Consider the following 24126-nt stretch of genomic DNA (forward strand, 5'->3'; position numbering starts at 1 on the left):
ATGAAGAAACTATTTTATTTTTACGAACAAAGAATAAAATTACATTGCAAACAACTCAATAGTTACAGTAAGAGTGCGCACGTCGACTGTTTTAATAAGCAAGCGAATAGATGAAGCCTAAAGGTAGAATGTCCAATATCGAGACCCTCATCGTACGGCAATTATGTGACGATCATACGAGTATGTATTGTAGCAATTAGTGACTAAGTTCCGCACGTAGCACACTAGAGTACCGAGACCTTAAAGCCTATAACCTCTTAGGTCTGAGAGGACCGCTGAACTGTGTTATCCTTTTCCCAGCGCTACTCAAACAGGGGCGCGATGATTGTAATAACTAGCCCTCTCGTCGTTATACAAGCCATCGAGGACGGGTACTCCAAACCTCGTTCAACTCGCCTTCAGCAGCGTTAGGGACGTTTCTCGTGGGTTATTTCTTACAGGTGAAGTTTAATGTAACGCTGTCACGGGTTTGCCCTGGGCCAAGGATTTATTCTCTATTATACCATGGCTCTTCTTTAACACGTTGACCCACGTCACCCAGAGATAGGTTACAGGACTTTTCATCGAAGAACTAGAAAAATTAATTCCATAGCTGAGGCAATAAGAAAATAAATGTGGATAGGATTCTGGATAGGATAAGAAAATAAATTGGATAGGACGTTAACAAATTAAATACTACGGAAAATGCTAAATTATCTAATCTCCAATAGTCTCGAGATAAAATTATAACTTTGTAGAAATTTTCACGAATTTAACTTAGCAAGTTCGAAACTCGACAAACATGCGTTGTCATATATTTGATTCCCTAGCAACACTTGACCGTTTATTGTGACTCGTAACGATGTAAATACTGTAAATGATTACATCTAATGTCATTCTAGAAAATAATGGGACGTGTGAGACCCATCCGTCCGTAAAGGTTTAAGGTAGTCGTTTCGAGATAGTCACGTTAAAAAGTACAGCATTACTTGGTGACCGAAATTCAAAACACAAGCATTTTTGAATAACATTTGAATAACATTAGCCTAGATTTTTTTATACGTGAAAAATGGGCGTTCTTCAGGATTAAAACTTGCTTGAATCGTCGTCATTCTGCGATAAAATTATTTCTTTAAAACTGTGGCTCGATAGCATTTAGATGATTTAATATATTATTCAAAAATTGCTTCATCTTTTTAATTTCGATTAACCCAGCTCCGAGGTAGAGCGATCACCGCGGAATACTCGTGTAAGCAACGACAAAGTCGCAACTGCATTAATTTAAGATATTTTTAAATAAAAAAATTACGACGCATGCACTAAGAAATGTTCTTTCAAGTACCCTAAAACTTATTATCAGAAAATTGTCCGTTTGTCCCCAAAAAATTCACAAATATGCACCCTTTTCGTACCATCTTGGATAGGCTTCCCCCTTAAATAAATTTAGTTACTATATTATCTATAATCGTTCTGTTTAAATTACCATCTTCGCTTCGAATTTTAAATACAGTCCAACAACAAGGCAGAGCCAAAGTACCGAGCATGGCAGACTATCGGAATTTTGCCGCGTAAGGACAATCGACATTTACAACGAAAAATCATCCTCGATCTTGACGTTTAAGGATAATACGAGCAACTATCGCGAAAGTGATTAGCAGGGAGCTATTTTTGTGGCTCATCTCGCAATGGAAAGTCGATCGGTCGGGAGGAGAGGATCAACACCTCTTTTTCGAAACGTACCAGCCCATCCCTAGGCGGTGGAGTTCGATGAGCGCTTGCGCTCCAACGCAAGGTATAAGAGCTTGATCGGCGTTCGTAACCACTTCAGTCCACCCCGTGGTACCGGTGTCGCTATCACTGTAGCGTTCACGCTGCAGCGTTTGTCCCTTGTTGGAAAAGTTTCCAATAACTTGACTCCGCCGACAATGTTGTTTCTCGCGTTTCACTGACGAACCACGAACAGAACGTGGAAGTGAGTGGGTGAAGGCGGTGCGACGAACGTAGAAAGTGGAGGAGAGACAGAGAGAGAGAGAAAGATCGTACAACAGAGAAAAAGAGCAGCTTTACCTCCCTTGCTCACCTTCCTGAAACGACAGGACAGCGTCGTCAACGTCAGCACCGACGTCGGTATCCTGGACGATCAGAGTACGTTCGCATTCAACGAATTGTTCGCATTTCGTCGTAGCTTCCCATTCTTTGCTTCCTTCCGTTTGCGGTAACCGCGACCAATTGAGACTTCACCGGAAATATTGTTCTCCGGAGATTTGTATCAACGGACAATCTGTCGCGATCTGAAAACAGTAAATACAATTGATCGAATTGTGATTTCTCGATGTTTTATAAGTATTGGAATTCTACAAAGTGTAGGTATTCGAGTCGAGAATTTCTCTACGCTTCCGTTCACTCGATTGAAGGCATTTCACGAATCGAGTAAATTCATTGCGATTTATTAGCGTCGAAATGATTATGGTATTTCAATCACGGGCTGATTCAAAGTTGCGAAATAACTTTCTATTTCGAGTATCATTCGTCCCTACTCGCTGCGTAACGGATAATTAATTTCACGAGTGTAGCTTAATCGCAGCTTTCGAGTGGAGATAAAAGTGCTTTGAGTTTCGTTTCCCTTTTGCGAAATTGCGGTGTGCAAGGTTCATCTAAACGTGCCAGTGACTTTGAGTTTGAACTTTAAAAAGTAATTGTTCCCGATAGAATGCGCGACAAAGGGTAGCATGTTTCGAATACCATACCTTTTCATTCGATTACAAAAATTAGTTTAATATAGACCGTGTAGCGAGACGATTTCATGAAATTTTTTACGTATAATTAGCAGCATTGGTATAACAGATTTTTTGTTATTTATGTATACGAGTAACTCTATAAACGTACTCTATAACATCAAATAATTAAAACCGTAACCTTTTTGTTTTTAGTGGTCAGTTAGTGGCACTCCATTAGCTTTGATTTCCTCTCACATTCGTTTCTGCATAGTGAAAATTAATTTTGAAGTTGCAGTAGATTAAATATTATTTTGTTCCGTCATAATTGTTTTTATCGACCAATATTCTGCACAGCCATAATTAAGTTTTTCAACTCTTCTCTGTTTCGTACGTTGTGATTTTCAATTTTTATCCCACCTCATAAATGTTCAATGGAGGTTCATATCTGGTGATTGAGAGGGTTTATCTAAGGGGGTGTATGGGGTTGTTTTGAAACATTGTATAGTAATCGTTCCTTCACTTTATTAGCGGTGTGCTTGAGGCAGTTATCTCGTTGTATCATAAATGAGTTCCCAAGAATAAATTTTTCTCGTTTTGATATAATTTGTCTTAAAATTGTTTTAATAAAATATTCAAATAAACATTTTAGACTATTACATCATCAATAAAATTCAGTTTTCCGATCCCATTCGCATTTATACATCCCCACGCTAAAAACACTGTTATCGCTCTGTTTCACTTTCGGCCCCAAATATTTAATTTCTATTTGTTTATTAGGTTTTCCCCGTACGTACGCTTGTTCGTCCGATTGGAACAGATTAAATTTGCTCGCATTCCTGAACAGAGCAGAATTCCAAAAGCTCGATTCTTTATACACGTGTGTTTTCGCAAAGTGTGTTCGTCGTTGTTTATCTATTCGCATTATTTTTTAGCATTTATAATACTTCGATGAGTTTGAGATGTTATAACGTAATCGATTTGAATCGTTTGAACTAACTATGGAAAAATAATTATTTGGTTTCTCGCTAATTTTTCTTAAAATGCTACTGCTACTGCGGCCCGATTCCAATTACGTTTCGTCTTCGATTTTTACAACAATTTGTTTCTTTATATTAATTTATTATACGTTCAATTGTAGAGCGAAATTTCTCAACTATATTTCCTATTTATTTCAGGGAATGCTCTTCTTTGTCTAACTTAATAATTAATTTTCTGAATGACGTTTTCATTCTGCTTTATATTTCCAAAATCCGATTATCTCTCATGCTCGCTAGAGCAGAATAAACGCAGGAAATCCACTCGAAGTACGTACTACCTTTGTTTGTTTATAGTACTTTGAAATTCTTCGTAGTATACGGAAACTTACTGGACCCGGACATTCATAGAACGAATTTCAATTTACAAACCTCGTTAAAAAATTGTTGGAAAATAATGAAAGTTATCGAGGCCAATGGAATTGTTATAGATACATTGGAATTAGACATATGGAACATTTTCATCACGATATTATTTTGTTATATTAATTTATTTTTGTTATATAGCTTGTGAATAACCGAATTTTATAATTTCTTGGCAACTATATATTAATAAAACATTAATAAGGTAGATCATTATTAGACTGCGTATGTTTATGCAAAATCATATTTTCATGGATACAGAAGAACAATTGAAACATAAATGAAAGTATGGCTCACATCCTAAACGATTTAACATGTATATTATTGTTGATATATATTTTCATAGATTTGTCCAGATTATCATTTGGCATAAATGCATAAACATCCACAATCTACTAATTATTATTGAATGTTATACACCATTCAGTAGCAAGCTATCTTTATTATAGAGGACCTCTAATACCCCAATGACAATATCTTCATTAAAAAAGGAAACAAAGTACATGATATTTCTCATTACATCTGGCTAAGGTCTATTGCGGTGCAGTCTACCTGAATCAACGCGCCCCGCGGCCATTGTTGCCGTACCTTACCTACAGTATTAGAGCATCCGCGAATTAAACAAATATAATCGAAAAGGGAAAGAATACAGAATGGGGACATATTTTTATATCAAATAATTTCCAACTGATAATTCCAAAAATAAAATGTTAGTTTCATAAACAATCCCTTACGATTAAAACAGAAAAACAAAATCGAAGTTCGTCGCTTGAATGATTCTGGAAATATTAATCCCTGTAATTCAGTTATAAAACTATATTTTAATGATCTGATCATTTGCTTTCGGATTATTCAACGTAAAGTTATCGCGTCAACCATGGAAAAAGGGGACAAATTTCACGTGACTGTTTCAATGAGAAAAGTTATTTAAAATGAACAACAAAAATTGTATTCATTAATTTAATATGTCTACTACTATGCATAGAAATATTGGCGCTCCACAATTATTTGTTATGTGAAATAAAAATTCTAAAAATAAAATTTCTTGTTCTTTCGCGCCTACGATCATAGTTCCTTAAATGAAGCAGAACATGCAACTGTTTTATCACGAAATCTGGATGAATTGTTCGAAATACTTCTGTTAATGTTGTTAAATCCCGTTTCTAGAAATAGTACTTTTACTGACTGTGCGTTTACCAAATGTAAATTCATTAAATGCGAATAGTATGCACAATTTTCTTAATCTGTTTAGAGAATGCAGTAAACAAACCTCGATTGATATCCGAACGCGAGTGAGCGAATTTTATTTATAAGGATGCGAAGTCGTTACAAAAGGAAAATGTTTGCTTTAGAGGAGGACATAGTAGCGATGGAGAACTATCGACAGTACTATCGAGACCATCGATGGTCCTTCGCTATCAGAAACTCTATCGACATTTACTTGGACTTGAACTAAGTTTTCTATCAAAGTTTTCTATCGATACTATAACTTGACAACGACACCTAATGTACCAGGCTTACATTTATTCTTCACGTTCGTTTAACACGTTAACTCTCACACTAATAGTCTCGAAAATTTCTACTGTGATTAAATTTTACTTACAGACTATTGTAACCTACATAATCAAACATTTATTGTGGTATTTCATTTGACACTTATTCTTTGACACTTAACTTTCAAAATTAATATTTTTACTCATTCAGTGAAAAGCACTGTCAACGTGGTAATTCTTGCTTCACATTAATTTGCATTTGCTTACGCATCTACCTTCATAGTTCTAGTCTGTTGGGTCCCACTGGCTCTCTTAGCTCGGATACCTCGGGATCGTTACACCCGTACTGTAGCTACGATCAAACATAGCTACAGCCCCTGAGGGTTAACTATCCGAATGTCCAATAAATTATATAATTGCTACTTTAATTCAACGCGATAGCTTGACTTGATTTTTCAAATCTGGCAATGGAACGCGAGCTTGTGTTCGGCTCCAATTAATTGTAAATTTCGGTACGGATTGAAATTGAAATTCGATTACACACTCCATGAACTCCAACGTAAGTGAACGATCGGTAGTTTCGAACTATCGATTTTGACAGATACGTCTCCGACATAATGAATAAAGTCTCAGCTCGAGCAGTACGTGACGTGCTAGCCTTGCACGGTCGTACAATTTATTGTCAATGCATCGGAACGGGGAGAGACGCCATTGGCAACATTACTTTCCGAACATAATTAACAAAAATGATAAATATAGATCGTACCTTTTCTAAACTTTAAAGGGAGTACCGAATGTTAAATTCTCCTTTAAGTTTACATTATTTTTATTTAATTTCAGACAGTAGATTGTAGAATAATATTAGTAAAAAGAATATATTAGCTAATAAATTAGATAATAGATTCCAGAAAAACTAAACTCCTTTTCTATCGAATCAATTGTTTTCGAAAAGAAATATTGTTGAATATAGCTATGAAATTCACGGGTCCAAGTTGGATTCCCCCTTTCAGTTGTACATTAAATGATATAGTATAACGTAAAGAAATATTATTTTAAACAATCCACACGATGTTCATTCAGCGTGTAGAATACACAATTACATCCTGTTGTAACAGGTCCATACATACGCGTACGTAACAATTGTCATTATTTCATGGCATAGATATAGCGTTTAGCGTATCGGCGCAGGGAAAGAATGCTCGCATGTCTTTAAATGTAAACGATGGAGTTTTCAGTACTGCTTGCGTTTGATAATGTTCCATTATCGAACGTCAACAGACGTAACGTTTTCACCGTGTTCAACGATGCAGAAGTTTAGAACTCTGTCGGATGACGTAACGCCGGGGGCAAGATATATTTGAAAATGTTAAAACCAGCACGATTCGCGTTTCATGCAAAATATTACGTAGATAGAGCAGTTTCGGTGAAGTTGTGCCGAGCTTTATTAAGTGATCGCGGAGTAGTATTTCGGGTAACTGTAACCGCAGTTGGTTAATTTGTCGATAATGCGACTGATACTCATGCAGCATTCGGTTAATATTTGTTTGACATGTATAGCTCCGCTGAATGTACATATTTTATATGCGTAGCTCACCAACGGATCATCGGAATGAACATTATCGGAATGAACGTTATCGTTCCATGGTATTATTGCATTTTGGAGCATACAATTTCGGAATAGGAGCACGGATTTGTCGAAGATTAAATTAAAGAAATAAACTTTCGTAAAAATCGGTGAAATTGAAACCAAACACTGGCAAGAAAAAAAGTTTCAAAGCATTAGCAACAATCGTGAGCATCTTCCGTTCACATAGAAGAGTAACGAAAACAAGAAACATCTCATTCTTTCGCTAAAAGAAAAGAACACTGCATACAGAAATTCTGAAAAAGTTGAAATACTGGCAGAATAATATTATTTAGTTAATGGAAAAATATGTTACACTGTATATTAAAGAAAAGGCTGAGCTCTGTCGCCAAAAATCGATAGGTCTTTCTGTTGTTTTCTTCTCGTTAATTGTCATTAGTATTTACTCGTCTATATTTTCTGTTTATAATTAAATAAAGATCGTTTTTCCAAGATTTCCATTACTAATTATACGTAAAATAATAGAGGTCCGGTGCTACTCAGGCAAAACTACAGACAAGAGAAATAAGAAATGGCAGGCAGTGAGGGGGGGGGGGGGCTGGGGTACCTGAGAGACATACAATTGTCGTCTCTTCTTCACGAAGATCTCGTATTCGTCCGTTACTTCGAGAAAATTGATAACTGAGAAATGAAACGTAAAATAATATTCAACCTCAGAAACAATAATTCTCCTAGAGGAAACTCCATTTCTGTTCTCTCCATTTCTGTCATGCAATTCAAAAACATTCCTATTAAAATGATACTCGAGCTATACTACATTTCCAACCAAATATTCCTCTTAGCATACTTCCCATCTATAATAAATGGAAGCCTGCCAAAGTGCATCGCCTTTTCGAAATCATCCAAACCCCCCATCGACCCCAAAAACTACAGACACATCAATCTCCTTAGCCTACTAGGCAAAGTACTAGAGATGATTATTCTCTTCCAGCTCACGCCTTTCCTCCGAAGTAACGACATTCTTTCGCACGATCAGTTTGGATTTTATCCGAACCATCGGATACATTTCCTCCGGATGGACGCGCTTTTTTAAATGAAATTGCTAGTCGTAGAAATTAATTCTCTGCCTTTCTACATTAAACTTATCATTAGACTGCGGATCTTTATGGAAAATAAAATCTTCGCAAACGTGCCTACAAAAATTGAACCTAAGTAGGAATTTATTTTATTCTGCAAATATTATAACACGAACTTTACTTTCAGTCTTGTTTATATTCTTGCATATTGTTTGCATTTTGTAGTTTCTTGCACATTCAAATTTCCTATAAATGCTTAAAGATCCGCAGTCTACTTATCGTTCATTTACAGTTAAAATCCATACAACTTTTCATCTTTTCTCTGTCACGCATTACAAGGTGACATATATAGTTGGAAAACTAAACGTTGATACAATCTTTGAGTTTTATTACTATTGAACGTAATAAGATTTAAACTAGAGTTATAAATAATTGATTGTAAAGGCATGGAATTAATTTTTCACACTCAATAATTGTCAAGTATTCTTGTATAATCTGTAAGAACAACGATATGCAAAAATTTGTTACCTACTCAACTTTGTATCCGTAAATACATTGCAACGGCTATCAGGTTGAGACTTAGATTATGTATATAAATTTATTGTAATGGAGATGATATTGAGGATTCAGAAAGTTGGTAATCTAACGTAACAAAATGGCAAGTAATTATTTGTACTTAATGAAGATGAGTTCAACGCTTGTGAATTAATTTCTACACTTAAGTCACCGTTTGAAACTGACCTTTGTCGGAAGTTGTTTTTCAATTCCAATATCCAAAAGGACAACCTTGAGTATCGATACACTTATTTGTTCTATTCCCAAATGAAAGTTCCACTCTCTCGAAAGTTTGCCCGCTACATATTTTGTTGGCAGACATCCATAATCCGATCCTTCATACTTCCAGGAGTTGGGTTCTTCCTTAAAACTTTATCTTTTATAAAGTCCCCAAAGAACAAGTGTAACAGCGTTAAATTTGAAGACCTTTGTGGGAAGGGACCTTCTTCCTGTTCATATCCGGCGACCGGAAAACACGTTATTCAATGTTTCTCAAACTCGGCGGCACATAATAAATAGAAGAAGGATTATCCTGTTGAAACCTCATCCATATTCTGATTGCGAGCGAAATGTTTTCCAAACGAAAACGTAGCTCATTAATTATAAAATGTTCGTAGCGTCCTCCTGTTAGCGTATCGTTTAGAATGTAATCTTTTATTCTTACCACTTTCAAAACAATTTCATGATTCTTTTTGGAGCCAAAGCAATTGACGCATATTTTTGAAATTCGCTAGATTCATTTGTACATGTATGTACAAGATACTGTTGGATTTATAAATGCCCTGATTAATTTGTTTAGAAGTTACGTACAATATTCCACGTCACGTCAAGCGGAATGGGTTCAGAATGTGAACGCGATTGAATTCACCCTGGTGGTTGGAATGAATGAAAAATGATTTTGTTTTATTAATTATGAATAGACTGCGGATCTTCATGCATTTATAGGAAATTTGAATGTGCAAGAAGCTACAAAATGCAAACAATATGCAAGAATATAAAAAAGATTGAAAGTAAAGTTCATGCTATAATATGTGCAGAATAAAATAAATTCCTATTTAGGGTCAATTTTTGTAGGGACTTTCGCGAAGATTTTATATTGCATAAAGATCCGCAGTCTAATTATGAGTGCGGTTATAACGCAATCTACGTAAATAATATAAAGCGTTCAAAATGATTGTGAACATAAGAAACACCTCCGAAAGCATCATCATGATTTTTTTTATTTTCGAAAAGACAAGAACGTTTCGCAGGCAACGAAATATCTGCGTTAATTAAGAATCAATTAGTAAACAGTATCAAGGCGATTATCAACTTGGAATGGTTAGCAAAAATTAGCAAAGTCGATATATGGGTGTCGCGCGAATTAACGGAGAAAAATTTGATGGACCGAGTTTCTGCCCGCGATTCTCTATTGAAGCGCACCGAAATCGATTCATTTTTAAAGCGGATAGTTACAGTCGATGAAAAACGGATTATGTGTAATAATGTCGAGCGAAAGAGATTACGTTGTAAGCGTGATAAAGTTCCTTTAACCAGAGTAAAAGTCAATTTACATCCGAGGAAGATATGGTATGCATTTGCTGGAGCTGTAGGAGAATTCCTTTATTGTGAATTGTCACCTGAAAACCGGACCATTAATTCGAAGAAATACTGTTCGCGACTAAGTGAATTAAAGCGAGCAATCGACCAAAACGCGACCTGAATTAGGTAACACAAAAGAGCATTGCGTCCCATCCAGACGAAAAATTGGACGAACTTTTCCGTCAACCCAATATTGTAGTAATCAGCAAAGTTTAGATGGAATATTAGATGGGGCGCTCTTTTATTTTAAGTTAAAATAATTGATATCTTTTGTTTGTTGCTCAAGGTTTTTAAAACTTTGCTACCAAATTATAAGATGTAAGAAGATAACATTGCATTCTATGTACAGTAAATCAAAACTACATCAAAGATACTGTATTTTGTGCAGTCGAGCCGGCTCTTCGGTCTCCGCTATACTCCATTACCAGCGCTTGCCGATTAGTGGAATAGGGTGACTGCGAGCGGCCCACGCGCAGCTTGTACGGTCCTATTCTACTTCTAATCTATGCTAATTAGATGTTAAGCTGAATATAAGTGAATATAACTGACAAGGAAATCCCCTACCCGGAAATTTCGAAAATTATGAAACTTTGGGGATACGTTGAGCATATGTATGTAATATCCAGCTCAGTTTAATGGGCTGAAACCGACCCACCAAAGTTCGTATGTTTTCCAGTTTACTTTGTAACTCGCAAACTGCAAGAGACGGAAACAAAGTTTTCGAACAAAAATTACTTCTAATTAGATCTAGAAACTGATGAAAGATTTACTAATTATTCGAAACATTAGAAAAATGTCATGAACAAAAGTAGTAATATAGATAGTTTAGATAATTACAAAACGGTATAATTCATTAATAATACTGTTACGGAAACGTAATGAGAAATATCAGAATTTCAATTCCTGTTAGCATATTAAATTTATGTAAAAGAAATTGTCAGTTGAACTTGGCAGATGAATTGATATATTAGGCTGTTTCAAAAACTGTCAAAAACAAGAATTATTGCAGACGTAACACCTTGCAAGTTCAATATTTGCGTGGGTCGTAAATATCTACAAGTTTCTATTCTCCTGGATATGTATTATGCTTTTCTTGTTTGAGTTATGGAACTTATTTGCTTGTTTGTTGAGCTCCAATGCTATCGCTATTCTGTCAGATACCTTAACCTTAAACTATCAAGAACACAATGCTTCTTCTCTGCTCCTGTTATAGCATTTCCGTTAATGCGGTGAAATCTTTCGCGGCACGGTTTTAGTGAGTTTTACTGAACCGTATCGCATTCCTCAGAACATTTCACAGTAAACAACGGCACGAGGAACAAACGAACGTGATGTACCTTTTCACGAAACAGGGCACCACTGCTGCGCCTAACTTTGTTCAGATAGTGAAAATAACGAAATGAAAACATTTTGTCGCTAATGGCGCCCGTCAACAATAGATTTCCTTGAATTCTGATACAAAAACGGCACCTTCGATTATCGACAATTCATTTATTGGTTTCTCTTGCACAGATGACAATGGTAGTACTAATAAAATTTCATGAAAATACCAAGCAGATGAATCGATATATTAGGCTGTCTCAAAAGCTGTTTTGTGTGACAGTGTTTATATAAGTAAACTAAGGTCAAGAAAGTTAAAAATTGAATTTTTTAGGAGCGTTTTTTGTACTAAAAACATACATTAAACAACGATATCGTTTCATCTTTGTGGTTTACATTCAAGGAATTTAAATAAAGACGACTTATATAAAGTTTGAAAACGATCCGTCGATTATTTTTTGAGTTGTCATTCTCATGGATCAAAACAAATGTTGTTTAACAAAAAAATTGCGATATCTCAAAGACGTCTACGCGAAATAAATTGAAAAAAAGACCGAATGTACTTTAAAACATGCCTGAAATATTCTCAAAGGTATAAAAACGTTACATAAATTATTTTCTGTGAAAGAATATCTCAAGGAACACTTAATACTTGGACTCCTAATGTTGTTTCCCTCGTCTAGTACAACGAAAAGATGAAGAAACTAAAGTTGATGAAATCATTCTCTAAAATGTACAGTCACTCCGACTATACGTCCTACTATGCCTTTGCTAAATGGCATTCTATGCTTTCGCCTCTCGCACTTAGCCTAACTCCACACACCACTTCCGTTTGCACTTACTTTAGTCGCCGCTTCACCAGTTCGCTCAGCTAACACCGGAGACTAGTCAACCTTTTCTGTCCCTTCTATTCTCTCCATCTCCCTCTCTCCCTCTCCCTCTCCCCCTCCCACTCCCCATTTCTCATTTCAATTCTACCTCCCTCTCATATATATATATACGCGTCCCTAAATTCAAACTTTTCCAATTATTCTTTTGCTTTGGCCCTTTTCTTTCCAACTTCTTCGATCTTTTTTCCTAGCGTCATTTCATAGTTGACGTCGCAAACGTGCTGTTAAAGGTTCCCTGCTACGAACATCTTTTGAACTAGTTGTATAATGGAAAATTTTTACTTGTGTTAAAGGTATATTTTGTACTGGAAACTCCATGGAATTTGATCATATTCGTGCTTGAGCTTGATTCAAGGTGCGTTGAAAACAAGAATTCTCTCGTAAGTTCGTTTAGAAAAATTACTTTTTGTGTTTATAAATGTGTATTCAGAGCGTATAACAATTTCAAATTTACGATACCAAGAAATTTGTCTTTAATGCAAGTTTTTGAAACATCTATTCCTAAGAAAGAAAGAGACGTTACGCAATTTTAAGCTGATGAATTGTTTGTACTATATTTTGGAACACCAATGAACTTTATTAAATTCTCATAGATTTCGACGAGTGAACTTTAGCGTTTCTCCTATTCGCATTTGTGTACGAAAGCATCAAGAACGTAATTATCTCATTCCTAAACTGAAAGCTTATAATCGACTTGCAACTAATTATGCGAGTTGTAACGAAGTGATTTTGAACTTTGAACGGTTCTTGTTCGAATGTGTTATATACTGGCAATAAATTCTCAAGTTAAATGAACATTTCAACAGCTGATAGCGATAATTACGATACATTTTATGCCTTGCGTCTTATACAAACACAGTGTGGTATAGTAAACACGACTGTGCGTTACATAAAAATATTTTTTATACAGTAATTGCGCGATTTAAGTCCTTTAAAAGTCACGCAAAAACAAGAGTAGCAATTGAACAAACAATAAAAGTTGAGTGGAGTGATTCTAGGACTTAAAATTTGAATTTGGCGATACATAGTAATCCGTCTACCTTCAAACAAAGTTGACATCGTCATACTATGATTTCTACGTTTTATCATTTTTTTTCTTTTCAAAATCTAAAGTGAGATTTTTTATTTTGGCACTCTGACGACTATTTGTACACTGCATCCAAATATTGTTTGGTATTGTCTAATGTCTGGTTTGTTTCTAAACCTAATCGATTATTCTACATTTAATTTTGTTTTAATCATGGTTTGGTTAGTTAAAGTCATTGTGGTCCACCAAGTCCACTTCCTTGCATCTAATTTTTTGATACTTAACCCGAGAATTACTGTACAACTCACTGTATATCCATTTACATCGGCTGATAATATTACATTTTCTGTTAATTAAGTAGTGTTACGATTCATCGTGTCCTACTAAATTAGATTTCTCTCTTAGAATAAATTAAACTAATTCATATACCGACGTATCGTGTAGCGATATTAACAACTTCGTATAATTTGTAAGGAATTCTGATTACGGAGCTGTGTTAATTATGTAGTGTTACGATTCATTATATCCTATTAAATTAGTTTTCTCTCTAGGAATAAATTAAACTAATTCATAAATTGCCATATCGTGTAGCAAGATTAGCAACGTCGTATAATTAGCAAAGAATCGTGATTTGCGGTACATTTGTTGAATGCCAGCGATTCCGAATTAACGACAATTAAACATTAATGACGTAGTAAATAATTCATCGATCAAATAATAGAACTATGTTTTATTCCTGAATATTTGACTGTTCGAAAGTTCATAATTATCCTGACTATTAGGGAATATATCAGTAAATCCTCGTGTAGTTATGTGGTGCAGCACGACCGTTGATCTGTGTTAAACATGACAGTCAAGAGAAGCATTACGCAGACAGTTCTGTAGTCGACAGATTAACCGTGGCTGAGAATTTCTGTGGTTATCGCACTTGCTGGATTTATTTTTACGGCAGCGTTCGTTGTAACGCGCGTTAAGGGAACTAAACGGTTAGTTTCCTTTGAAATAAAGTCTTCTTTGGAAGTTAATTTTAACACGTTTCGTGGCCGAACCGTAAAGTAAATAAAACACGGTTAATTAATCCAATGCACAAAGAGATACATTGCCCCCTCCTCATTTTTTTTGTTTCAGCATTAGAAGGAAATTTTAACTGTGCCGATAAAAATGTCTGTGGGGAAGCTTTTAATGTGGATTTCATATTCTCTGATCGTGAGCGAATGTCATAATTGGAAGGGACACGAAGAAGATGGCTCGAAGTTAATCCGCATCGATGGCGACGTAATCCTCGGTGGAATTTTCCCTATGCACGAACAGGTAAATTTGAATAGTACCCTACAGCAGCTGGCTTTAGATTTACATACACAAGCAATCTCATACTATCCCATTCGTAGCTATATTCTGTCGTTCATTTCTGTCATATAGGAACACCAATTAAGAGGAGTTAAGCCACTCGACAGATCGTTGAAATTTCGGAAGAACTCGAAATATATAATAGTGTTATCCGGTATATCAATCAAATTTGTTTGCCTAGATCCGTAATTCGAAACCGCTCACGTCATTATTTTTTGTTTTGAGGGAGGAAGACTACTTTAACCTTTATTCTATAAACGTTTTTCCAGTTACCTCACACCATAAACCAGAGTCATTCGTTCCTAATACGTTTTTTTATCGTATAAAAGTCTTTAACACAGTGACTAATAATTAGACTGCGGATCTTTATGCATTTATAGGAAATTTGAATGCGCAAGAAACTATAAAATGCACACAATATGCAAGAATACAAAAAAAAAAAAATAGAAAGTAAAGTTCATGTTATAATACTTGCAGAATAAAATAAATTCCTATTTAGGTTCAATTTTCGTAGGCATGTTCGCGAAGATCTTATTTTGCACAAAGATCCGCAGTCTACTAACAATCATGAAAATTACGAAACAAAAATTGTTGTCTATACAATTAGAAACGATATAATCCAACATTTGTGATAGTACTTATTTTTGCGACATCTTCAAAATTTAAAAACCTATCCAGATTCGTTTTTTTTCTAAATTCCACCTTCAGGAAAATCCTTGTCACCCATACGCGAGCGACGTGGCTGTCAACGTGTTAAAAATCTGAAAAAATCTCCCTTGTTTATTGCATCCTGTGACGAGAGGGAAACGAAATTTATCGCCCCGATTATTACGTTTTGCTGGCTGCTGTTTACAACAGTGAGAAACAGAGGAGTGCAAGTCGCTTGTACCACTTGTGCGAGGCGTGTCCCATTAAGAGGTTCGAAAAAGGTTGCTGTCTGTTATGTATCGACTGTTTTGGACACTCTTAATGGGCTCTTGTGCCTCGCCTTGCGCGAGTGGGATAGGAACTTTAGGAAATAGTCGGAGCGAGTGAGACACAATTATTCGGTGACTTGTTGGTAACTCGAGCCATCGAGGCGAGGGTCAGCAAAGATCTCTGCGCTTCGGACTCGCTCGGCGAAGCAGAACTATCATCTTGTAAAGGTCGTTACAAGCTAACGATCGGTATTCCTCAGTGACACAGTATCGTCTCGGAGAACAGTGATGCAGTTCTCACCAGGTATTGCAGGTGAGAACAGCGGTACGGTTCCTACAAACTGATGATCAGTAATCGTACATGTCGACGTAAAGCTGGCTGGGTCATAGCCAGGCTTCGCAACGATCACGTTTCCAGCGGTTGGCTCGATTTACACCGGTGTACGGTGGTCTGAATCTTCGAATTATAATTTAGAATTTAGTAGACAACAAGCTACCGTTGTTCAATCAACTATTTGTCCATCTTTTTGTTGATCGTGTCTTTTTAAACAACCGTACTGGATTACAATTGTTCTTTTTCTACATTCATTTAATTTTTGCTTTACTTTGCATATTTGTTTTGCTTATATACTTCTCAACATCATTCTCTATTAAAAATTCCAACGAAATTACTGTAATATTCCATAGTATACTGTATCAAACAGTATTATGCTGTAATATTCTGTATCATACTTTATTATCCCAATTAGGAATACAAGGAATCTGTTGGGGCTCACTAGCCCCCCTCATAGCTCGGGTACCTCGGGATTGCTAAACCCGTGCTATAGCTACAATCGAACATTGTACCCACAGCCCCTGAGGGTGTAATGTATCAGACGTTTTATACTCGTAGTATCATATTTAGAGCACGTGGTGTATGGGTTTTTAGTAAAAATATAGGACACTACTTGGAGATGAATGCCTAGTGATAATACGAACCAAAAAGTTCTTTTCCATTTTTCAATCCGAGGCTTCGTTACGGAAATGCAGGCAGTTGAAGTTTTCCCGCGTGCGAAACGCATCGACCACGTGGAAGTGCGCGCGAGCGCATAGTCACGTGCGGGAGCGCGCGAGCGCATGAGCACGTGCGAGAGCGCGCGAGCGTAGCCGCTCGGTCAACGACCTTTGAGTACGACTGGCACGGGAGAGAACTTCAATTCCATATATCTCAATAACGAATGATCCAATCGGAAAATGGTACGTGACTTTTTGATTTATTTTCATACGAGCAATTAAATCTGATATGTTTTATATTTTTTTTATTACTTTGCGTAGTTAAATTAATTGGATATTCTTAGATACTTTACCAATTTCATGGCAACTTTTAAAATTTGGTACGTTTATTTGTACATGTATATTTAGGATTTTGTCTAATATTCAGAAACCAAGTAACTTTTGTAATAATTCTCAGGTTAAGGGGCTAGGAACATCAAAAAGTGAAAAAAATCACGTTTTTTATTTTTTTTTTTCAATTTTTTAAGAAAATTGAATTTGGACCACTAGCGGTGGTAAACAAAATTTTTGAAAAAAAAAATGGAATTTTTTTTCACAAAATTTCTTCTTTTCTCACAAAAAAAGTTCGACGACACGAACTTAGTAAAAAGAACGCGATAAAACTGTAGAAAATATAAGGAAATACAACTGACAACTTTCTCGAAGAGAAAACAACGACAGTCAAATTTGCGGAAGACCGGAGGCGTGGTTACCTTGGTCACAGCCATAGGGTATTGTTTCCTAGGGTAAAGAAAGACAGTAAATTTCCGAAAAGGCAGTGTTTTAATCGATTTTGATAAAATTAAATACGATTCGATAACATTTATATCGATAATCGAACGGGAAATAGAAATTTTTAGTTTTTTGCGTTTTCTGAAAACCTAGGTTTTTGATATAAAGGTACACTTTTCTCAGAAACGGTTAGGCCGATATGGACCAAATTTTTTTCCATGTGATTTCTGATAGTTGGGCCTAATTTACACCGAGAATTTTTTTGAAATTCTAAATGGTTAATTTTTTAAAAATGTGTAAAGTTGAAAAAAAAATTTATAGGTTTATTAGGCCGGACTATCAAGAAACACGTGTAAAAAATTTGGATCATATCGGCCTAACCGCGTCTGAGAAAAATGTACCTTTATACCAAAAACCTAGGTTTTCAGGAAAAGCAAAACACTAAAAATTTGTATGTCTCTCGCTCGATTATCGATATAAATATTATCTAATCGCATTTCTTTTTATCAAAATGGATTAAAACACTGCCTTTTTGATAATTTACCGTCTTCTTTACCCTAAAAAACAATACCCTATGGCTGGGACCAAGGTAACCGTGCCACCGGTCTTCCGCTTTGACTGTCGTTGTTTTCTCTTCGAGAAAGTTGTCAGTTGTATTTCCTTATATTTTTTACAGTTTTATCGCGTTCTTTCTACTAAGTTCGTGTCGTCGAACTTTTTTTGTGAGAAAAAAAGAAATTTTGTGAAAAAAAATCCATTCTTTTTTTTTCAAAAAATTTTTCTTACCACTTCTAGTGCTCCAAATTCAATTTTCTTTGCGTAGAATTGTTCAGAATCGCTTATATTTTAATAAAAATAAAAATTAATAAAAATAAAATTTTTTGATGTTCCAAGCCCCTTAATGGTTTAAATATATCTAATTAAATATATATATTAGTATATATTATGTGCCGTATATTATATCATATCGGATGTATTAATATATGTATCCTCATATTTACTTATACATAATAAAATCGTGATATATTTTACACTGTTCAATAATTTCGTCTATTATTCTAAACCATTTTCTCATATATTTTTTCTTCAATGTCTGATTTTGATTGAACGCGCTTACTGATACAGCTGAAACTCGGCTGTAAGTGTACTTTATTCATATTTTTATTCACAGGTGTCTGGGTCCATCGGTCAATCGCCGTGCGGTGCTGTAAAAGAGGAAAAAGGAATGCAGCGTTTAGAAGCTATGCTATACGTCCTCGATGAAATAAATGCGGACAATGATTTATTACCGAACACCACCTTAGGTGCCCTTATTCTCGACTCTTGCAGCAGCGATACTTACGCTCTTGATCAAAGCATGGAATTCGTCAGATCCTATATGAACCAGGTGAGTCTTCCAGAAACACAAAATTCATTATAATCATTTCTTTCTTTTTAAACATTTTCTTTACATTTCACGAATACTATCCCTAACTCGAATAACAAATAACCTTTGGTTAATGATATTTTGTATACAAATTTTTAACTGTGATTTTTTATCTCTGCTAATGTCACGTCACCCGATATGTACAGCGCCTTCTCGGTTCGCGTTAGTAATCGACAAAGGTGTTCCTAATTGTATTACGTCTTGAAAGCCCTCGTTTCATGATTCATCCCTATACATATATACGAATAGCAACTTTTATCTTCTCGTCCCACGCGTCTGGGGAAGGAACCATCAGCTGTAGCTCTACTGATGAGTCTGGTTTGTGGTTTCGAGAGGAAACCGTACCTCTTCCTTCTTTATTTCTATTTCTCCTCTTTTCCTCGGCTCGCTCCACATTACTTAAGATGGATTAGACGCAAAATCCCGAAAACAAACGCGTCTCCTCGAGTAGTGGCGTAAAGAACTTACTTCTAGACCGAGGTGGTGTGTAACAGTATGAATATGGATAAAAATTAGCATATTTTTCCTTTTTATTTTCATCCATTATTTATTAATAAATATAAATACTCTAGGTGCTACTTCTTGTTGCAAATTGGTATAATATACTAATTCTTGTAGTAGGAGGTTAAACATGTTATTATTCATGACAAACATGCGTGTCGAATAAAACATGCACGTCGATATATGCTGTATATTGTTAATGTGTTTAAATGTAACGATTGTGAATCACAAACGAATTATTTTATATTTTATATTCAGTCTTTGGGTGTTATTTTTTAGTAAACATTTTGGTTTAGAGTGGCCTTTGAATATCCTGTATTATAACCAATTCTACATGTAATACATATAGCACGTAAATGTACAGTTATTCATTTTCAGGATATAACGGAATATAAATGTGAAAATGACAAACCACCGACGTACATACCTCACAAGCCCGTGTCTGGCGTTATAGGAGCTTCCTTCAGTGTAGTCTCCATTATGGTCGCTAATATTTTGAGACTATTCAAGGTCAGTAATAGACGAACGCTTGTGCTATTTCATTCGAAAAGACTAGAATTTTTACGAACATGGAAAGTGGATCATATATATAATTCAAAAAATATTTATACGTTATAAGAAAATTGTTTCTTTTCTCAAACAAAAATGCAAAATTTCGAACAATTATATTATTGAATACCAACGGTCTACGAGTTTCTTTCCCGAATCCTAACAGAATCGTAACAGAATATTAAAATGTTACATACGATAACCAGGTTACAAAGCGTGTTCAATGTAATTCAAGGCAATCGAGCTAAATCGAATTATGTTCCGAAATTACTTAATAGAAGGTACTTTCGTTACACTTTCACGACGACCCCGCGAATCGCTTTGCGCTTTGAAAATTATAGCAAACGCTTCCTGCTTCGCGTTCTATCGTCTCTTTGAGGGTGAACCTTCAAATAGTTTCATGACACAAGTTTCACGAAACACAAAAATATCTCTGTGGCTTTCAACTGAAATAAGAATTTTCTCGAAATAAATATTTTTACTGAATTGAGTAGCCAATTATTTTCCGTTATATTATTTAAATATTCTATTATAATTATACATTATATTTATTTAAGTGTAACCCAAACTTAACATGGTGGCCTAAGACTTTTGCACAATACTGTAATTCCATAGTCGATAAGATAGAAAATTATAATAGAATATATAATAGAATAATTATAATAGAATATTTAAGTAATATAACGGAAAATAATTGGCTACTCAATTCAGTAAAAATATTTATTTCGAGAAAATTCTTATTTCAGTTGAAAGCCACAGAGATATTTTTGTGTTTCGTGAAACTTGTGTCATGAAACTATTTGAAGGTTCACCCTCAAAGAGACGTACATATATATATGTACGTGAATAAACATTACACAACAAACATTATTTGGACAAAGCTCGAAGAAAGAGACAGCCAAGCCGTTTGAGATATTACGATTCAAATGGCAAAATATTCCGAATGAAATAATGAAAAAATCATATGAAAGTTGTTCGAAAATTGTCAACGCAGTCACGAAGGTAAAAGAAGTACTGAATATTAAATTCTCCTTTAAGTTTATATTATTTTTATCTAATTTAGGTCAGTAATATTGTTAATTATATGTAATACTAAATCAAACTCTTTAGCGTTTAAAAATGTAAGTGGACTAAGAGTCGTGCACAGTACTGTATACAATACGTAATTAATAGATATGTAGAATAGTAGGAGTACTTACTGTTTAATCGAACAGATACTGCTCCGAAACGTTTCCTCGCACGTCTAAACCTCACGCAGTAACAGAACGTACTGATAGCTCCGGTCTGTGCAGCGGTCACATGTATCGCGACAAATCAAAACACGACTCTCACAGAGCGGCGGTAATCCGCACGCAGCGAATAGGCACGGCTTCTGCGTGACTTCCAATGTATTTCGCGCGATAATCAAAGTATTTAATAATACGAAAATATCTGACGAGAGGAAACTGTTTGGAGAGGGACATACTAACGTTAGAGAACTATCGATGGTCTTTCATTATCAAGAACCATATCGATATGACTCTCTAATCTTCAAATAAAATACCAACTATTTTCTACGTGATATACACTGTGGGAGTACATGAGAATTTTTCAAAGTATCAATTTTTGTAAAAATGGCGATCGTTTGAAATGAAATCTCATTTTTAGCATAAAATTTACAGACAAATACGTTTGCCGCTAGAAACGTTTTAAACTTATCGTAAAATTCGTACGTACTTTCACAGTATTTATTATAATTACACTGTTCACAGATACCGCAAATAAGCTATGCATCGACGAGCACAGAGCTGTCGGATAAAAGTCGCTTCGAATATTTCAGTAGAGTAGTACCGCCAGATAATTTTCAAGCCCAGGCAATGGTGGAAATTATTCATCTACTCGGCTGGAAATACGTTTCCACGGTTGCAGTTGAAGGTGATTACGGAGAGAAGGTGAGGTTGAATTAACGTATCATAGAGCTTGGCAATAATAGTTTTTTTTAAAATAAAAGCTTCGATAAAAAATATCAAATTCGTCATAGTGCATCGTGCTATATACATTCTAAACCTAGTCGTAAAATCTATGCAAGAAAGAAAGTTTTATATAAAATTGCTGAATAATCGACAACTGGAGTTTGGTCAAAAATTTCAATTAAAGTCGCCTAATTTTCTTATCAAATTCTACTTCAAAATTTCTGCTTTTACTTTGGTTAATTCTTATTCTTATTCTTATTATTAATACTTATTCTTATTTTTTTGTTAATTCTAATACATTACCCATTTATATTTGTATTATTACGTTACCAATTTGCTAAAACAGATTTGTAGGAAAATAATAGGAACTTGAAAAATCAAAAGTTCCTTAGAATGAATGAATAAAGTTACAGATGTTCGAAAATAGACTATCACCTATTAATATAGTTATCAACCAGTGCGTTACTATTTCCTTACTTTTAAGGGTATTGCCAGCTTTATCTCTCTATCGATGGAGTACGGTATTTGCGTAGCAGTTAGCGAGAAAATCTTAAGAAACGCCAAAAGCGAGGACTTTGATAAAATTATTGACCGGCTCGGCTCGAAACACAACGCCAGAGGTGTAGTCCTGTTCGTCGATGAGGATAACGTAAGGTAAAAGCGTCTACTTTAAATTTAATTATGTATGAATCTGTTCTTAATTACCCTCGTAAAAATATTTGGTATGTTGTAGTCTTTAACGATATTTTCAATGTATGTCAAAGAATTTTTCGAATTTTTAAATATTTCCGATTTTAGAGCAGTTTGAAGTCGAGTGCTACCTTTTGTTCGATAAATTTTAATTATGAAATTAACAAACAGATAAGAATTAGGTCTAAAGTTCATAACGATGTGCTTCCAATTTATTCAATGTTTCTCTGGAGAATTTTCTATATAACCTGAAAATAAAAATCTGGTCGTATACAATTCAAATCACTTAAAAAAGCATTAAATGAAATACGAAATTTCAATTCTCACTTTTTTAAGTAATAATTATAATAAAAAAGTTGCAGGAGGAAGAATTAAATACACGTTAGTTATAAAATTGATAGAAAGACAAACATACCTATATTAAACCGATAAATTCGATTTCATTTATCCTTAACAAATACTGCGATGGTAGAAGTTGATTAACGCGTATTAAAAGATTATTTTAATCGAATAATTTTAATAGATATTGAATTTAATGTAATGAATTCACGTTAATATCGGTGTCAACGACTACGCTCATTGAAATTTTGTTCAATATCCGTAGCAATCGATTTTTTTTTTTTCGGTAAACGTAATGGAACTCTCTGCCCTCAGGAAACTCCTCCAAGCGGCAGTCAGAGCCAATCGCACAGGTCATTTTATGTGGGTGGGTAGTGACTCCTGGGGCGCCAAAGTTTATCCAGTAAGAGATCAAGAGTTCGCTGCTGAGGGCGCGATCACAATTTTACCCTACAGAACTTCTCTTCAAGGTACGTCGAATACTAAAAATGTTCTGTAACATTTATTATAATTTATGTAACGAAAACGTATTTTACGTCACGAGCACGATTATTTATATAAAAAATCAGATGATATAACAGATGATACCGAAGGAAGCTATATGATTCTATTAAAAACAGGACTCGCATAACCGTAAAGATTTAGATAATTATGATATTATTATTATTATTATTATTATTATTATAATATACGTAATATTATAATCGTAAATTTATATTTGTAGATTTCGACAACTACTATCTAAACCTTCGTCCAAGAGTGGGCAATGAATGCGGTGATCAAACTGAGAGCAACGTGCTACATAAACAGCTACCCAGGAAGACAGTCAATTGCCGCAACGTTTGGTTCCGCGAATTTTGGTCCCAACATCATAAGTGCAGTTTCAGTGCGAATTTGTCTACCGAAATGACACGCTGTACTGGCACAGAGGAATTAGTCGATTACGAGCAAGAAGGCCTGGTACCATTTGTCGGTAAGCAGTGTAACGAGAAGTCATCATCTCTCTACAATAACGTTTACT

General features: G+C 35.1%; 1 protein-coding gene and 1 long non-coding RNA gene across 2 annotated transcripts in view; one reads left to right on the forward strand and one right to left on the reverse strand.

Moving 5' to 3' along the window:
• Positions 1–21431, reverse strand: LOC128878315 (uncharacterized). The gene is made up of 4 exons (XR_008457388.1): positions 21324–21431; positions 2060–2270; positions 1720–1924; positions 1–571 (listed from the first exon to the last, which is right to left on the reverse strand). It is a non-coding gene; the product is annotated as an uncharacterized LOC128878315 (long non-coding RNA).
• Positions 12889–24126, forward strand: part of LOC128878314 (metabotropic glutamate receptor 8-like) — a 17032-nt gene continuing 5794 nt past the window's right edge. Inside the window, exons 1-8 of the mRNA XM_054126425.1 lie at positions 12889–12948; positions 14749–14931; positions 18820–19035; positions 19954–20085; positions 21876–22055; positions 22561–22730; positions 23421–23575; positions 23830–24078. Coding sequence (XP_053982400.1) covers positions 14782–14931; positions 18820–19035; positions 19954–20085; positions 21876–22055; positions 22561–22730; positions 23421–23575; positions 23830–24078 — 1252 coding nt within the window. The 5' untranslated portion in view covers positions 12889–12948; positions 14749–14781. The remainder of the gene's footprint in view (positions 12949–14748; positions 14932–18819; positions 19036–19953; positions 20086–21875; positions 22056–22560; positions 22731–23420; positions 23576–23829; positions 24079–24126) is intronic.

This window comes from Hylaeus volcanicus, chromosome 6, assembly GCF_026283585.1.
Source record: "Hylaeus volcanicus isolate JK05 chromosome 6, UHH_iyHylVolc1.0_haploid, whole genome shotgun sequence".
In the NCBI taxonomy this organism is placed as follows: domain Eukaryota; kingdom Metazoa; phylum Arthropoda; class Insecta; order Hymenoptera; family Colletidae; genus Hylaeus; species Hylaeus volcanicus.